This window comes from Vigna radiata, chromosome 10 (genome assembly GCF_000741045.1).
Source record: "Vigna radiata var. radiata cultivar VC1973A chromosome 10, Vradiata_ver6, whole genome shotgun sequence".
Lineage (NCBI taxonomy): Eukaryota > Viridiplantae > Streptophyta > Magnoliopsida > Fabales > Fabaceae > Vigna > Vigna radiata.
In genome coordinates this window covers 16,721,687-16,737,191 of record NC_028360.1, presented here as the reverse complement: position 1 = coordinate 16,737,191, position 15,505 = coordinate 16,721,687, and the positions used below count along the sequence as shown (strand labels likewise).

At 31.7% G+C, this 15,505-nt stretch overlaps 2 protein-coding genes across 7 annotated transcripts; one reads left to right on the top strand and one right to left on the bottom strand.

Annotated features, from left to right (window-relative positions):
- The first annotated feature begins 3,381 nt into the window (after positions 1–3,381).
- On the top strand, positions 3,382–6,000 carry LOC106775159 (protein kinase PINOID). The gene is made up of 2 exons (XM_014662229.2): positions 3,382–4,340; positions 5,092–6,000. The coding sequence occupies exons 1-2, from the start codon at positions 3,787–3,789 to the stop codon at positions 5,888–5,890; spliced, it is 1,353 nt and encodes a 450-aa protein (XP_014517715.1). The 5' UTR covers positions 3,382–3,786; the 3' UTR covers positions 5,891–6,000.
- A 4,491-nt stretch (positions 6,001–10,491) lies between these two features.
- On the bottom strand, positions 10,492–14,508 carry LOC106774599 (F-box protein SKIP19). 6 transcript variants are annotated; one of them, XM_014661639.2, is made up of 3 exons: positions 14,072–14,508; positions 11,150–11,301; positions 10,492–11,010 (listed from the first exon to the last, which is right to left on the bottom strand). In XM_014661639.2, exons 1-2 carry the CDS (start codon positions 14,398–14,400, stop codon positions 11,199–11,201), a joined length of 432 nt encoding a protein of 143 aa, XP_014517125.1. In that variant the 5' UTR covers positions 14,401–14,508; the 3' UTR covers positions 10,492–11,010; positions 11,150–11,198. The 6 variants fall into 6 exon arrangements, 5 of the variants coding, with proteins under 5 accessions (XP_014517125.1, XP_022642670.1, XP_022642671.1 ...); XM_022786949.1 differs by having other exon boundaries at positions 10,492–10,905; XR_002669927.1 differs by lacking the exon at positions 10,492–11,010 and adding an exon at positions 11,406–11,563 and having other exon boundaries at positions 11,179–11,301.
- Between the last annotated feature and the right edge of the window lie 997 nt (positions 14,509–15,505).

Genomic DNA, 15,505 nt, shown 5'->3' with positions numbered 1-15,505 from the left:
TGATGGTGGTTGAGATTTTGTGATGAAGGTAAGAAAGAAAAGGTTTTCGGAAGAAAAAAGGGTATGGACCCATGGCACCAACAATTCCACTTGATGCACTTTTTGCTGCTCTTTCAGAAAACACCAACAAAACCATGGGTCCCTTTGCATCCAACAAAAGGATGAGGGTATGTGTCAAATAATTCAAAAATGATGTTGTCTTTTTCGATTAGATCATGATATTTTAATAATTTTTTGACAACAGTGTGATCATTTTATTGGTCTGTTTGAATTTATTTTTAAAAAAATATTTGAAACATACCAATCACAAACTATCACATAAACATTGTAAAAAAAAATTATTAAAAAGACTTTTTTCTTTAAAAGAATTCTTCTTTTCTCATCAAGTGGAGGGACCCTATCTCTTGCTTCCAATCAACATAACATAACATCTCCCATGCACTCTTTTCTTTAATACCCATCTAATTATATCTCTTCATTTTCATTTCATTAACTTAATAATTCTTATTTCTTTCTACTTCCATCACTCTCATCACAATTTCATGTATTCAATTAAGGACAAATATACTATTTCACTAACTACATCTTTGCCAATATACTTTCCTTCTCCTCCTTTTCATCTTTCAACTCCAACAAAACATTAGTTTTATTTCTTTTAACTAATTAACAAATCAAAATATTAAAAAATAAATAAATAAGACAAATCAAATTTGGCTTAGTATAACAAAATTTGTCTACGAATTTATTTATTTATTTTCATTAAGTATATAACTTACTTTAAGAAAATATAACCACAGACAAACCCATCTATTAGACTGTTCGTGTTATGTTATTGCTTAATTATACTCTTTATCAAACTTTTGAGGACAATTAATTAGTAGCAGGGATACATAAAACAAATATTTACTGTTTTTTTTTTGTATTTTTAAGAAAACAGTAAATATTTGTTTTAAGAAAAATAAAAGCTTTAATTAAGTATGTTTCTTAATATATGCATGTGGTCCTGATGTTAATAAACACATGAAAAATGAAAGTGCCCATTCATTAAATAATTACAAAATAAATTGGAAGTGACGTTTTCACGTTACAAAATAGCCTTCATTTAATAAAATTTATTTTGATGCTTAATGTTTTTGTCTGTGTGTATCTATACTGGTAAACATGAAGTACAAATTATTTATTGAATTAGGAGTAGTTTGAGAGGGTTTTTTTAGTTACTTATTTTAGAAGGTACTGCAAATAAAAAATATCACTGAAAGAAGGTGAACAAGTGAAAAGCTTTATATTATTAATATATATTATGTGTGTTGTAGCAATTATGTTACATGATATGGATAGAACCTAAGACCTTTGACGAGTAGTTCGTAGAATAGTTTGTAACTTATCAGTCATCGTAAACCTAAAGGATAAAGAAAAGAGGACCACGTAGGTATTAGGCAACTTTTTCTTTAGCATTTGTCTAATCTTCAATGAAACCTTACCAATGCTGACATATTATGTCTATATGGCTACACTATACTTACCTTTTATGATCATATATATTTATAAATCATTGCCACACCACTTTAATTAATACAATTTAAAGCAAAAAGGGGAACCTATTTAATAACATTTAAACCCTTCCTATTACCTTTATCATCCTTCTCCAACCAAAACAGAGATTGGACCACGAAATTATATGCTTCCGGCAGTTTTTTATTTTTCTACCTAGATTTTGTGTTGATGTTTTCTATGTAACATGTTTTCCATCTACTCAAACTCAACAGCAAACAATTACATACAGATGCTACAACCACGCGCGATCACAAACTTTATAAGAATCATTGAGGACGTCCACATCATAAACAAGTAAAAGTTTATTTTCAACCATTGAATTTTTGAGGAAATAACTTATGAAAGGATATATAAATTTTGATTATATGAAGAAATAGTGTTTGTAAGTGTGTGAGTTGAAGAAGAATTGAATTTGGAAATTGCAACGTGTGGTGGAAGCTAAGAATATTGGTTGGGGAAGAAGGTAAAGAGCGAAAAGTGTGGCACAAGAAGATTCCGATGGCTTGAAAAGGTTAAAAGTGTGAATTAGAGAGGTCAGGTCAGCACTTACGTTTGGGCCAATGTGGTACTGTTGATCGGTCCTACCACTGTTGACAATGTTTTTAATGCGTCCAAAAATGCCCCACATTTTTCTCTCACATTCAACTTCTGCCCAAAACTCTGCTCTACCATTCCTATCTATACATTAACACATTTGATTCAACATTATCACTCACTATGTCTCTGCATCTACAGGCATTACTTTCTCCTTCACCTCTTTCTTTTCTCTTTTCTCATCTTTTCTCTTTTCATTTCATATCACTCTCTCTCTCTCTCTCCTTCTTCTTTTTCCTTTACCTACAACTCTTCTACTTCACTACTGGAGAGGGATACATACCTCTTTCACTCTTCTCTATAATCGAAAAAAAAACCAAAAACTATGCTAGCTCTAAAGAGGAGTTAAGTTTCAAAAGGTGTGACCAGGTTTCGTACTTTTTTTTTTTATTGTAGAAATGGATTGCCTCACTAACTATTGAATTCTAGTTAGTTCCAATTTATTATCAACTTGTATCATGTCGGTATATATATTCAATGCTTATAACTTAGGTGAGTGTAGGGGCCTAGTTACTACTATTTGTCCACGCAGATGTTTTCTTTTTAAAATCATACAAATAACTAATTCATTCATTATATATGACAAGTGAAGGAAATAACTCCAATCGTTATTATATCTACTACCAAGTCTTCAATTTTTCACATCTCTAATGCTATGTTCGTTTAAGCGGATTTCACTGTAGATTCGATTTAAGAAGATGGAAATGCAAAACTTTTGTTGTTTGTTTGAAAGGAAACGAAGGTAATGACGCAGATGGAAATACGGGATTGCTTACCAACTCCCATCTATCATATTAGGAGAGATTTGAAGAGATATGGTGTAATATTATTATATTATCCTTATGGCTTTAATAATAATAATAATAATAAACAATAATCATAATAATAATAATAAAACAATAATAATAATAATAATATTATTATTATTATTATTATTATTATTATAAATAGTATAATTTTATATTACTTTAATAACTATGGACATTTTAGTAATTTTTAATTTCTACCAATTAAACTAATTTTTTAAATCTGTCACATCAATCAAACTTTACACTAACTGTCATAAATTTTACTCTCAAATCCACTCTCAATTACCCACAAATCCACTAAAAAAACAAAAAAAAAAAATTATCCTCAAATTCATTCAAATCATCTCCTTCCCATCACTACAAAAGAAGACACCTAAAGTAAATTTATACGTAAAGAGAAAGAATGACTCTTCTTGATGTTATTATATTTCACATTTGGTAGAAGGTACATGCATGTGTTTAGTCCAATAATATTTATGGTGGGTTAAAGAATAAAGCAGAATTGAATAGAAGCCGATATTTTGAAGTTTAGTGAGAGAGAAACATGGTTGATCCTGTAGGCCAGGTTTGTCACTGAAATAATGAGTGAGAGAAAAAAGAGAATCAGAAAAAAAAAAAAAAAAGCTTAACAATAACAAAGAGCGGTAGTACACGTCCAGGCCCACATCGCTTAACCAACCAATCCCTGCATTTCGAAACCAAAGCAACTGAACTGCACTGCAGCTTCCCATAAATACCACACAACCACCCCTACTTCTTCTCTCAAAGCTTCTCTCTCTGTAATTTCTATGAACCCTAGGTGCCTTCTTTTCGCTGTTCTGGTTCCACCATGTTAATTCAGACTACCTGTGCTCGGGATTCTGGGATGAGTTCAGAGACTGTCAATTCCACGCAACGAACTTCCATGAGCAACGAGAGCGTTTGCAGCACCAGCTTCAGCCGCCTCTCCTTCGACCTCCCTCCTTCCTCCTCATCGCCCGAGAGCCTCTTTGTCAAGCCCCACCGCTCCTCCGACTTCGCTTACTCTGCCATCTTCCGTCGCCAGTCCGCCCTCACCTTCCGTGACTTCCACCTCCTCCGCCGCATCGGCGCCGGCGACATCGGCACTGTGTACCTCTGTCGCCTTCGCCACGACGAGGACGAGTGCTTCTACGCGATGAAGGTGGTGGACAAGGAGGCCGTGGCGCTGAAGAAGAAGGCGCAGAGAGCGGAGATGGAGAGAAAGATTCTGAAGATGGTTGACCACCCCTTCCTCCCTACGCTCTACGCGGAGTTCGAGGCCTCGCATTTCTCTTGCATTGTGATGGAGTATTGCTCCGGTGGAGACTTGCACTCCCTTCGACACAACCACCCTAACAAACGCTTCTCTCTCTCCTCTGCCAGGTAACTTTGCTTTCTTCTCCTTCTTTTTCTCATTTTCTCGTATTATCGTCATCAACCTCATCGTCCTCGCTTCTTCTCTCCTTTTCTTCCTTCGATAATCTCACTTTTCCCAATCTTAATACATTTTCTCTTTTGTCTTTTCATCAAAAAATAATTAATATTTTTTTACTTCTTTCCGACTTGTCATTTATACTTTATTCTTAATTAAAGTCAACAACTTTACACTCCTGTATTTCAGTCCCAGCTCAACACATACATCTCTAGCTGTCGCTATTTCAATATAAAATTTCTTTAACTATGGTATAACAAAATACAACCTTTCAAAAGTGGTTTTTTAATGCCTGCATTCAGTGGAATAAAGAAAGTGTACTTGTGGCTTGTTGTATGAATTTTATTTATAAACTTAAAAAATTAAAGTATATCAAACCGTGTTTAATATTAGAACAAAAATCTAGTTAAGCCGGTTTTTTCTATTATTTATTTTTCTCACCCGGTCTAATTTTTATATTTTTAATCTCTTCGCTTATCTCAATGAATTTGTGATTTATATTATGTTATTGCAGAATCTATAATTAGAATATATGATATAGAGAAATGTTAATAATATTAAAAATTAAAAGAAGTTGATAATGGAATGAGTATGAAGAATAGAGTGGATGAAGATGATGGGTAAGGGGAATAGAAGGAAGAAAGAAATATAGTTAGTGTATATTAATAGTAGCACATGCACTAATATTCTTGTTTGTTACAGGTTTTACGCGGCTGAAGTACTGGTGGCGTTGGAGTATCTCCACATGCTGGGAATAATCTACAGGGATCTAAAGCCAGAAAACGTGTTGGTCAGATCAGACGGTCACATCATGCTTTCTGATTTCGATCTCTCTCTCTGCTCCCATGCAATCCCCGCCGTTGAATCCCCTGACTCTTCTCTAGATCCTGCGTTCACACGCACGTTACCCTACACCCGTCAGTACTCCACTCCCTTCTCCTGCCTCTCCAACCGCGTCTTCCGCTCCAAGAAGCTCCAAACCCTCCAACCCAACCGCCTCTTTGTGGCCGAACCGGTTGGGGCTCGCTCCTGCTCCTTCGTGGGGACACACGAGTACGTCTCACCGGAAGTGGCCTCCGGAAACTCCCACGGCAACGCCGTCGACTGGTGGTCCTTCGGAATATTCATCTTCGAGATGGTGTACGGTCGCACCCCCTTCGCGGGCCCATCCAACGAGGCTACGCTGCGGAACATCATAAAAAACCCCCTCGCCTTTCCCACCGCCACGCCCTCCACCACACTTGAAATGCATGCGCGGGACCTCATCTCCGGGTTGCTCAACAAGGACCCGAACCGCAGGCTTGGGTCGAAGCGCGGCGCCGCCGACGTCAAGAAGCATCCTTTCTTCGCGGGGCTCAATCTGGCGCTGATACGAATGGTGACGCCGCCGGAGGTTCCCTCATCCCTCAGAAGACAGAAAACGACGCTGTTTTACCCCGCTAACGATAACGGCAACGTAAATAACAGTAGACAGGAGCTAACGGCGTTTGATTACTTTTGAAAATCCACCCAGATTTTGTAATTGGCAGATGACTTATGTGTATAATTTTGAGCTGTCCTTTCTTTTTGTACCAATCTTTTAATTCTAATATAGTTTGATACTTACATTCATTCCACTCTCTCAAAACCTTCATTTGGCATCTCTATAATATTATGATAGATAGATAGATTAATGGAAACGAAAATAACTTCATTCTTTTCAAAGTAGAGAAATCTTTAATTTCGATGGTTTTGTTTTTAAACGAAGCATGGCTAAAGTTAAAATTTAAATATAAATTAATTTCTCTACATATAAATCATTTTATCATAATAATAAAGTTGTAAATTTTACATTAATTGTAAGGGAGACCAAAGCAACAAAACATATATTCGAATTGTTAAGGGAATAAGCAATTATGAGATTTCGTAAATTACAATTTATTTTATTCCTACTACACCTGTTTGTTTGTAAGAGATGATGGTATGAAAAGAATATTTATTTGTAGATGAAAAAGTGAAGATTTTAGAGGCTTTTCAAAACACGAAAGGCCTACCCCTATTGCGTAGAGCATATGTGAATCTGTGAAAAACTAAATAATCTAATTTTAGTTTAATTTCTTCTTCTCAAATATTCCATATTCTTCCTAATTTTAAACACACACAAAAGTGATCAACACAACCTGACTTCTGCCAAACTATACCACTATTATATTTTTTTTATTAAATTTCACAATTATCATTTTCACCTTATACAATTCACAAAATTAATTATTATTTTACACTTTAATCGACAAAAAAATTGACTGTTATATATTTGGCAGAAGCATCAAGATAATATCGCATCCTACAGGAAATGGATGCAAGATGTTTTGACATGTCACGGCATGCTGTGTATAAATTAAGACAAAGTTGGAACTTTTACAAGTTGTGGAAGATGGATGAAGTAGCCGAGAATCGATTCCTCCCAGCTCATTCAAATTCTCTCTTTTCAGATTTTGAGGCTTTACAGATTATATCATGTACCATTCTCATCAAAATATTAACACTCTTTTTCTGCCACACATCTTTCTTCTCTCAAAATATCTTTATTTTATGTATATAAACGTCTATTCCACCAATATATGTAAATTATTATAATTCTTTATTATTATGTTTATTTCTCTCCTCCCTCACCAACATGTTTTTTTATGTAAGTAAAATTTCCATTCTTCTAAGCCTCCACTTCATCATATCTCAATTTCTAAGTACAAATACTATAACATTGCCAATTTATACCATAATAATTTTTCGTACAATGTTTTAATCACATTATTAGTGACTAGTGTAAATATTTTATTATTTTAAAATTTCTAAAAAATGTTATAGAGATTAAATTATGTCAAATGGATATAAGAATAACTAAAAACGTATAAAAATTGAATAAATAAATACAATTAATATATACATTAATCATTAAAAAATGAAAACAAACTCTTCAAATTCATTTTCTACGAATTATTTTCTCATTTAATGCATGCAATTAAAACTTTAAAATAATAAAAAAAAATTGATTTATAAATAAACAAAATGTGAGAGAAGGAAAAGAAAAAAAGGGGGAAGATACAAGATTTATAAAACATCAAAATGGAAAATAGTAAAAAAAATCAACTTTCTAAAAATATTTTTAATCTAATTTTAGAGTGTCATGCAAACTATTAAGTAAAGTGAATGAAATATTTATCATTTTACCCTACTTACATACTTTTTTAGTTATTTGTAATTATTATTGTTTAATGAGGCGTGTATACCCTCATTTTGTTTTAATTATATTATGTTAATTATAACTATCATGATTGGAATATATCTAGCCTTATTCTATTAAATTATTTTGTTAATTATAAGTATTATTATTTGGTGGGATATCTCTAATTTATCTTGTTTAACTTTTTCATCATATATTATTTCATCAATTTTTTAGTTATAAATATTTTTAAACTTAATTTAGAATATAATTTTATGGTAAATAAACATAAACTATATGTACATATTTAGAAATTTAATAAATATTAATTCTAATTTTACTATGACCATAATTTATTATAATAGGATAGTTAATGCTAAAATAACAATAATTATAAAATAAAATAAGCAAATTAAATAAATAAAGATTTGAAGTAATATTAGTTGTAGATTTAACTCTAGATTGAGAAGTTAGGAATATTAAGTAAGGTGAAATAGTTTTGTATATTTTTCTATGTATATCGAAACTTGTTTATTTCGAGTAATCACTATAAAAATTATTCATAATAAATATTAAGTAAGATGAAATAGTTTTGTATATTTTTTATAATCGTATTGAAACTTATTTATTTCGAGTAATCACTATAAAAATTATTTAAATATTTCAAAAATAAAAATATGAATGAGATACACAAGCATATATGTGTATAATTTATTTTAATTATTTAATTTGTTTTTATAATATCTATTTTTCTTGTTATTTTCTTACCTTTTACGTGAAATAAAAATGTAAGAAAAAATTTAATAAAAATCTAATAATGAAACAGATGTAAGTTTCTTCTGAAATTTTATTGACAGGAATGGTTGGAAATGAGGTGAAAGCAAAGAAGAGGATGAAGATGGCGGTGAGTGACGGTGGCACGAAAATGAGTGAAGAGGTGTAGAAATTGACACGTGGCTGTGAATCTTGAAAGAAAAGAGAAAAGAATAGTAAATTAGCTGTGGCTACATATACAACCTCTTCATGTGAACTTTAAACTCCTGTCTCCTCCTTTCATCACATATACAACCCCACTCAGATATTTCTTCATTCACAAAAATCATTTATTATTTTATATTAACTCAATAATATAATATTATATTTCTTAACATCTCTATACAAAACAAATAATTTCCATATTCAAAATTAAATAATAGAAATTTAAAATAAATAAGAAACGTTGGTAAGAATTCAATGGAAAAACCTAAAATTTACGTGCATGATAAGTGACCTTCATTTTCGAAAAGTAGAAAATCTAAAATATGTGGAATAGCATTTTCTTTACTGTAAAAATTCCAAAACTTTGTTTATGCAAAAAATAAAGTCAACTGAATATTGATTATTTTAACATATCAACGTTATCAACTTTAGATGTGCAGCTTTAAAATATATCCTCTCTTCGCACTTTGGGAGAAAGAAACCGTCATGACAGATAAAATCAATCACTCAATGAAATATTTTTAAGGTTTAATAATTTCGAATGTCTTTTTGTGTAAAATCGTTTTAAATATCTTTTCGTATTTTAATTGATTTCAATTTTTTTTTTAAATTAAGTTAATTTTGATCTTGCAGATAAATTGTCGTAATTGTGGAATGGCTTGCACAGAGATTTTTTAATTACGTGGCACAATGTAATAAAATTTATTTTATTTTAAATTTTAACTCATCATTAAATTTAACGATAAAGTCAAAGTGTATTTAATTTTACAGAAAAAATAACCTAAATAAAATCAATTAAAATATGAGGACCTATTTAATATAACTTTACACGTAAAGACATATAAAACAATTAAACCTATTTTTATTATATAACTAGTTTTAAATCCTATGTAAGATTCGAAATTTTTATGTGTGTTCTTTTAGTAAATATATATTATATTAAAATATGTTTAAATATACATTATATTACAAGATATTTAAAAGTTAAAGAAAAATAATAATATTTTAAATTTATAAATAAATTTTGAATAAAAAATATAAAATATTATTCATAAGTTTTTTAAGTCAATATATGTAAAAATATAAAGAATAAATTTTGTAAAAGTACAAATGATATAACATGTAAAAAATTATAGAATAAACTTTCTAAAAGAAAGAATAGATCATGCAAAAATATGTTGAATATATTTATTATAAATACAAAATTAGTGTATAGACATATTGGTAATGTGTATTGTTAGAGTTGTAAAAATATAAATTATATGTGAAAAAATATAGAATAAACTTTCTAAAAATACAAAGAATAGACTATGCAAAAATATGTTGAGTATATTTGTTATAAATACAATTCACTATATAAATATATTGGTCTAATGTGTATTGGTAGATTAGTGTAATCAACATATCGACAAATTTCTCTAATATTTAATGTTAAACTCATTTAATCAAATATTTAATGTTAAACTCATTTAATCAGTATATGGATGGACGTACTTATTAAATGTGTATTGTTACACTCATCTTACGTGTATGAAGAGACTCATATGATGTGTATTAATCAAATAATAAATAAAGTTGTCTAATATGTATTAATAAACTCGTATAATATGTTTATAAACGAACTCTTCTAATGTATATTACTAAAGTCATTTATTTAGTGTATGGACAAACACATCTGATGTGTATTGCAAGAATTGTTTGATCAATATATGAATAAATTTACCTGTTGCGTATTTTTAGACTCGTCTAATTAATGCATGGAAGGACTTATTTTATGTTTTATGCAGAAAGTAATTGTCTAATTAGTGCATTGATAGACTTGTCCAATATGTATTGCTAAACTCGTATAATTACTATATAAACAGACTCATCTAATGTATATTGTAAGATTCATCTAATCAGTAAATGAACACACTATTCTAATGTGTATTAATAAACTCATCTAATTTACGTATGAAAAAGTTTGGCAAAACAAGTTAACCTAGTCTGTTTAAGCTTAACTTGATATTGGTCACCAAAACAAGGCCAGGTTAGGCTAACTCACCAATTGAAAATGGGTTAAACTTTACAACTCAACCCACTAAGCTATGAGGGTTGCTCCCTCCACCACCCCAAGTGCTCCCTACACCTCCCCACTATTTCTTTTATTCTATAAATACCCTTTGATTTAACTTTTACCATTTAATTTTATTTATCTATTTTAAAACCCTAAATCTCTCTACACCCTACATCTCCACGCTCTTACAACTGTTGCAGATGGGAGTTCCGCTCCGTCCAAGCTCTTGGCCGCCACGTGAACGTTCACCACCGCCCGTCATTCATTACAAAGGAGTTATAACCTTGCATAGGAAAGCCTCGTCATCACTACCATAGGAAGGCTTGACATTTTCACCAATAACAATGCTGACATTTCCAACCAATAAACCGTGGAGTTCATATGCCATCTAAGGTTATAGTTGGCCATTATTAGATTGGCAAAAGTTAGTAATAGATTAAAAAGGACTAAAGGAAAAAACAACTACAATGCATTTGAAAAAGCATTATACCACAAGATATTATGGATCAAATGGAAAGTATACTCACGTGAAATATGTAGCACAGACACTCAGGCATGAAGCGAACATTGGATGCTTCACCCCATATAAGAAGATACAACCCTATATAAAGCAACTTCCGTTGTCGTGTCTCTTGCTGACCTTGAGGAAGCGACTTTTGTTGTTGTGTCTCTTGTTGACCTTAAGGAAGTATGTGAAAAAACACCATAAGCATTTTGAGCAAAATATTTGAATTTAATCACTAATGCTGATATTGTTCATTGACGTGAACAAGGGTCTATCCCCTTTGAGAGCTTGAAGATCAACTGTTACTTGCTAGGTTTGGACGTCAGAGACGATGAGCTCGTGGGCATGCTAATGGAGGGTGATTTGGACGGAGATGGTGTTCTTAGTCAAATAGAGTTCTGCATGTTTAGGCTCAGTCCTTGTTTGATGGATTCCCCTAAAATGTGCAGCACTCAGACCCATGCTCATGTACAATGTAAAAAAACTAAGGTTAAATATGTTTTTGATCCCTTAACTTTTAATTAAAATTAGAATTAGTCTCTTTTCAAAACTTTGGTCTAATTTAGTTCCCCAACTTTAGAAATGTATAAATTTTGTCCTTTTAACTAAACTTTGTTAGGTTTATTTGATGTTTCAAGCTTGTTTCATGATAACATTTGGATTGTTTATATTGTTTGACACATCTTTACTTCAATGTTAACTGAGAAACGCATTTGAAACATCAATTAAAGTTAACAAAATTTGGTTAAAAGGACTAAATTCATACATTTCTAAAGTTGGGGGACTAAATTAAACCAAAATTTTGAAGAGGGACTAATTCCAATTTTCACTAAAAGTTAAGGGACCAATAACATATTTAACCCAAAAAACTATTACATATGGTTGGATGGATGTCAACATCTATGGACCCAATTTTCACTAAAAGTTAAGGGACCAATAACATATTTAACCCAAAAAACTATTACATATGGTTGGATGGATGTCAACATCTATGGACCCAATTTTCACTAAAAGTTAAGGGACCAATAACATATTTAACCCAAAAAACTATTACATATGGTTGGATGGATGTCAACATCTATGGACCCAATTTTCACTAAAAGTTAAGGGACCAATAACATATTTAACCCAAAAAACTATTACATATGGTTGGATGGATGTCAACATCCATGGACCCTCGATTCCTAAACGGATATCAATATTTGTGGACGGATATCGATATCTATTTGTCCTTCAACGATGTCGATATCCGTCCATGGATGTTGACATCCGTTTAAAAATCTAACAGATATTCGCATCCCGTTTAAATATTACTAAAGGGCAAAAAAGGAATGAAGAGATGTAAGAAACAGTGTGATGGTGGAGGAACTCTCCTAGGATATTGAGTCATCAAACTATTGAGTTGCATACTAACCCACCTTTTTTTTTCTCTATCATCAGAAATCTAATATCATATGAAAGCTTAAATTTTTTTATATTTTACATGAAAACAGGGTTTTTACCAAGCTGATGTTGGGCTGCCAAACAGAGAATTTAAAAACTTGAGATGAGGCAAAACAATAGTTGAAGCCACATAGCAGAAACACAAATCATAAAATAATAGAAATTCTTCAATTCAACAATAACAAAACCAAAAAGACAAGGACAGGTTGAGTTGGGGCGTCAAGTTGGTTCAGACTCCTGAATTAAAAATACTGTCTCGACCAGCCATTTGGCCATTTTTTGCCAAATTAATGGACTGACCCACGGAACTTGATCTTTTTGCCATCCTTAAATAAATTGCATCAAATGCCCTCTTTAAGGAGGTTCCCGATAACGGTGAAGATGAAGCCAACTAATGATAAAGTATAAGATCAATATAAAAATGGTTTTAAAATACAGGAAAGACGAGATCGACGGTGTGTCCAACCAACATTTTCGTCAAACAACCAAACCTTGCTTTTTCGTGGCACCATTGGGTATTATTCCTTCATCGACTCTTAAACGTGTATCAATGAACAATATCACATATCCAATGTGCAAAAACCGATCGGGTCAACAAAAGACAATCTTATGTCAGGAGTAAAAATATAGGTAAAAATTGAGTCTGTAGAACAGCCTGTTTTCAGATTTACTACAAGTAAAAATCTGACATTTATAAATTGATAAAGATTACCTTCATAGCTACTGGGTATTATTTTGTAGCTTTTTGTCCATCCTTGTACTTGTGTTGCAAGCTACATATCTCTCTCTATATGAATATGAATCTAAAGAGAGATCCAAGATAAGATATTCTAAGTTCCTTTTCTCATATTTTTCTCAAGTCTATCAAACAACAAATTTATGATTTTGAATTAGTAAAAAAAAACGAAGGAATTAATAAATATAAACTTTGACCTCATTCTAGTGAAAAAAGTAAAAATAAAAAAAATAAAGACCTAAAGGACAAGGGAAAGAAAAACTTTTGTCAATTGGTTTCATAAAGATATGCGAAGAACAACACTCTCGGACATTCTTTTTAACACTTTCTCCGTCACTGGGTGAAACCTCGTGCTAATGACATTAGCTTTGTTTGGATAAACTTCTGTATTTAGTCATAGGAAAAGAAAAGGTAAAGGAACTGCTAAGAAAGATAAAATAAGCTTATCTCATGTATTAAGAAACTCTAATAACTTAATTTTAACTAGTGCATTGAGCTACAGAGGAGTTTGTCTTAGTATTCCTTCTTATTTCGTTACCTTGTTATGCATAAGTTTATCGACACATGGACTCAACAGAGTTTTACTCAATAACAATAATTTCTCCAATTTTAACAGTAACTTAAATGTTTGCAGGCAAGCAGTTGTTAGGGACTCAATGTAGGTGTAATCAGCAACAAGCAAGGGGGCAAGTTTTGAGAATTTAGGGAACAGAAAAGAGCTAAATGCGACGAAAGAATGGAACGGGAGAGGGAAGTGGAGCTCACGAATCGGTGATGTGGCGTAGGAGATCATCGGTGCCGAAATGCTCGATGTTGATACGGAGCAGGTGGCCGCAGCTGTAGTCAATTGCGCGGCGGCAAATGATCCCTAACTGCAAGTCCATGTCGCCAGAATTGCTCATGTCGATGGTGCACCACAGGAGAGGGTCCTTCGAGATGGTGCGCCATACAGAGGACCCGTGCTGGGCGCGCATGAGGGTTTCGATTGCGCCGAGCTTCTGGAAAATGGTACATAGCACGTCTCGCGGAAGATCCTTCCAGTTTCGCTCTTCACGATCCGCTCCTACGGACTTCACTGACGACGACGACGACATTGGATTGAAGAAACGAGAGAGGGTTTACTGTTCCTCCTTTCCCCTTTCTCCCATCCCATCCAAAACGACATTACTTTTGTCGTTCTTACTCCATCCCATACTTTCTTCTTTTACCCTACCCATAACATAACACTCACATAATTAAACTTAGTTTCGGATTAAAAATTCAGAATTATATTTTAAATTATGTAAATTTAGAAATTCAAAATTTAAAATAAATTTTTAGATTATATAATGTAAACATATTGTTTTATGTAATTTTGAAATATTATTCATTAATCTATAAATTATTATTAAAATAATAATTAAAGTTTTCATAAACAAAAAGTTATAATACATTTTCTAAGAAGCTTTCCACGTATGTTTTAGAGAAGTGTACTGTATCGTCCATACAACATACAGAATTGGTCGATTGGTCCATACCTACTTTTGGGAAGATTTCACAATAATAACCGCAAGGATGTTAGCAAAATAAAAACATCCTCACACAACATAATTAGAGTATGATTAGATCATCAGTAATCAAAGATTTATATAAAAATCTATAAATACAGAAAAAAAAAGGTGAATCACCTAATATTTAAGATTTAATTATTATAATAGATCTGATAATCTAAAAATAACTTTATGTAAGATAAAGAGATAAATTATTGTATTTATTGAACATTTAAGATTTAATTATTATAATCGATTGATAATCTATAAGTAACTTGAATGTAAAAGTATCTTTGACATATACCCATTAACTAAACTGGATTAAAAAAAGACTAAATTGTAAAACAAAAAGTAAAAAATTTAGTTCAAATATAAATACAAATTATTTTAGTAAAGACATTATAGATATAGGTGGAGTAAGAAAATGTATAATATTTTCAGGCTCTTTTTTTCATCCAAAGATTACTCTTTGCACCTCGTAACAACAAAAAAAGAAATTAAGATACACTCCTTCATTATCTTGATTAAAATACATGAGAATATTATTTTATAAGGCTCTAAAAAAGTATCCCTGAAGACAAGTGTACTATTCAGTGTTACTAACAAAAATAGACAATATTTTATTAAGTCATACAAATAAGGTTAGACACAAAATCAAATACTAATTAAT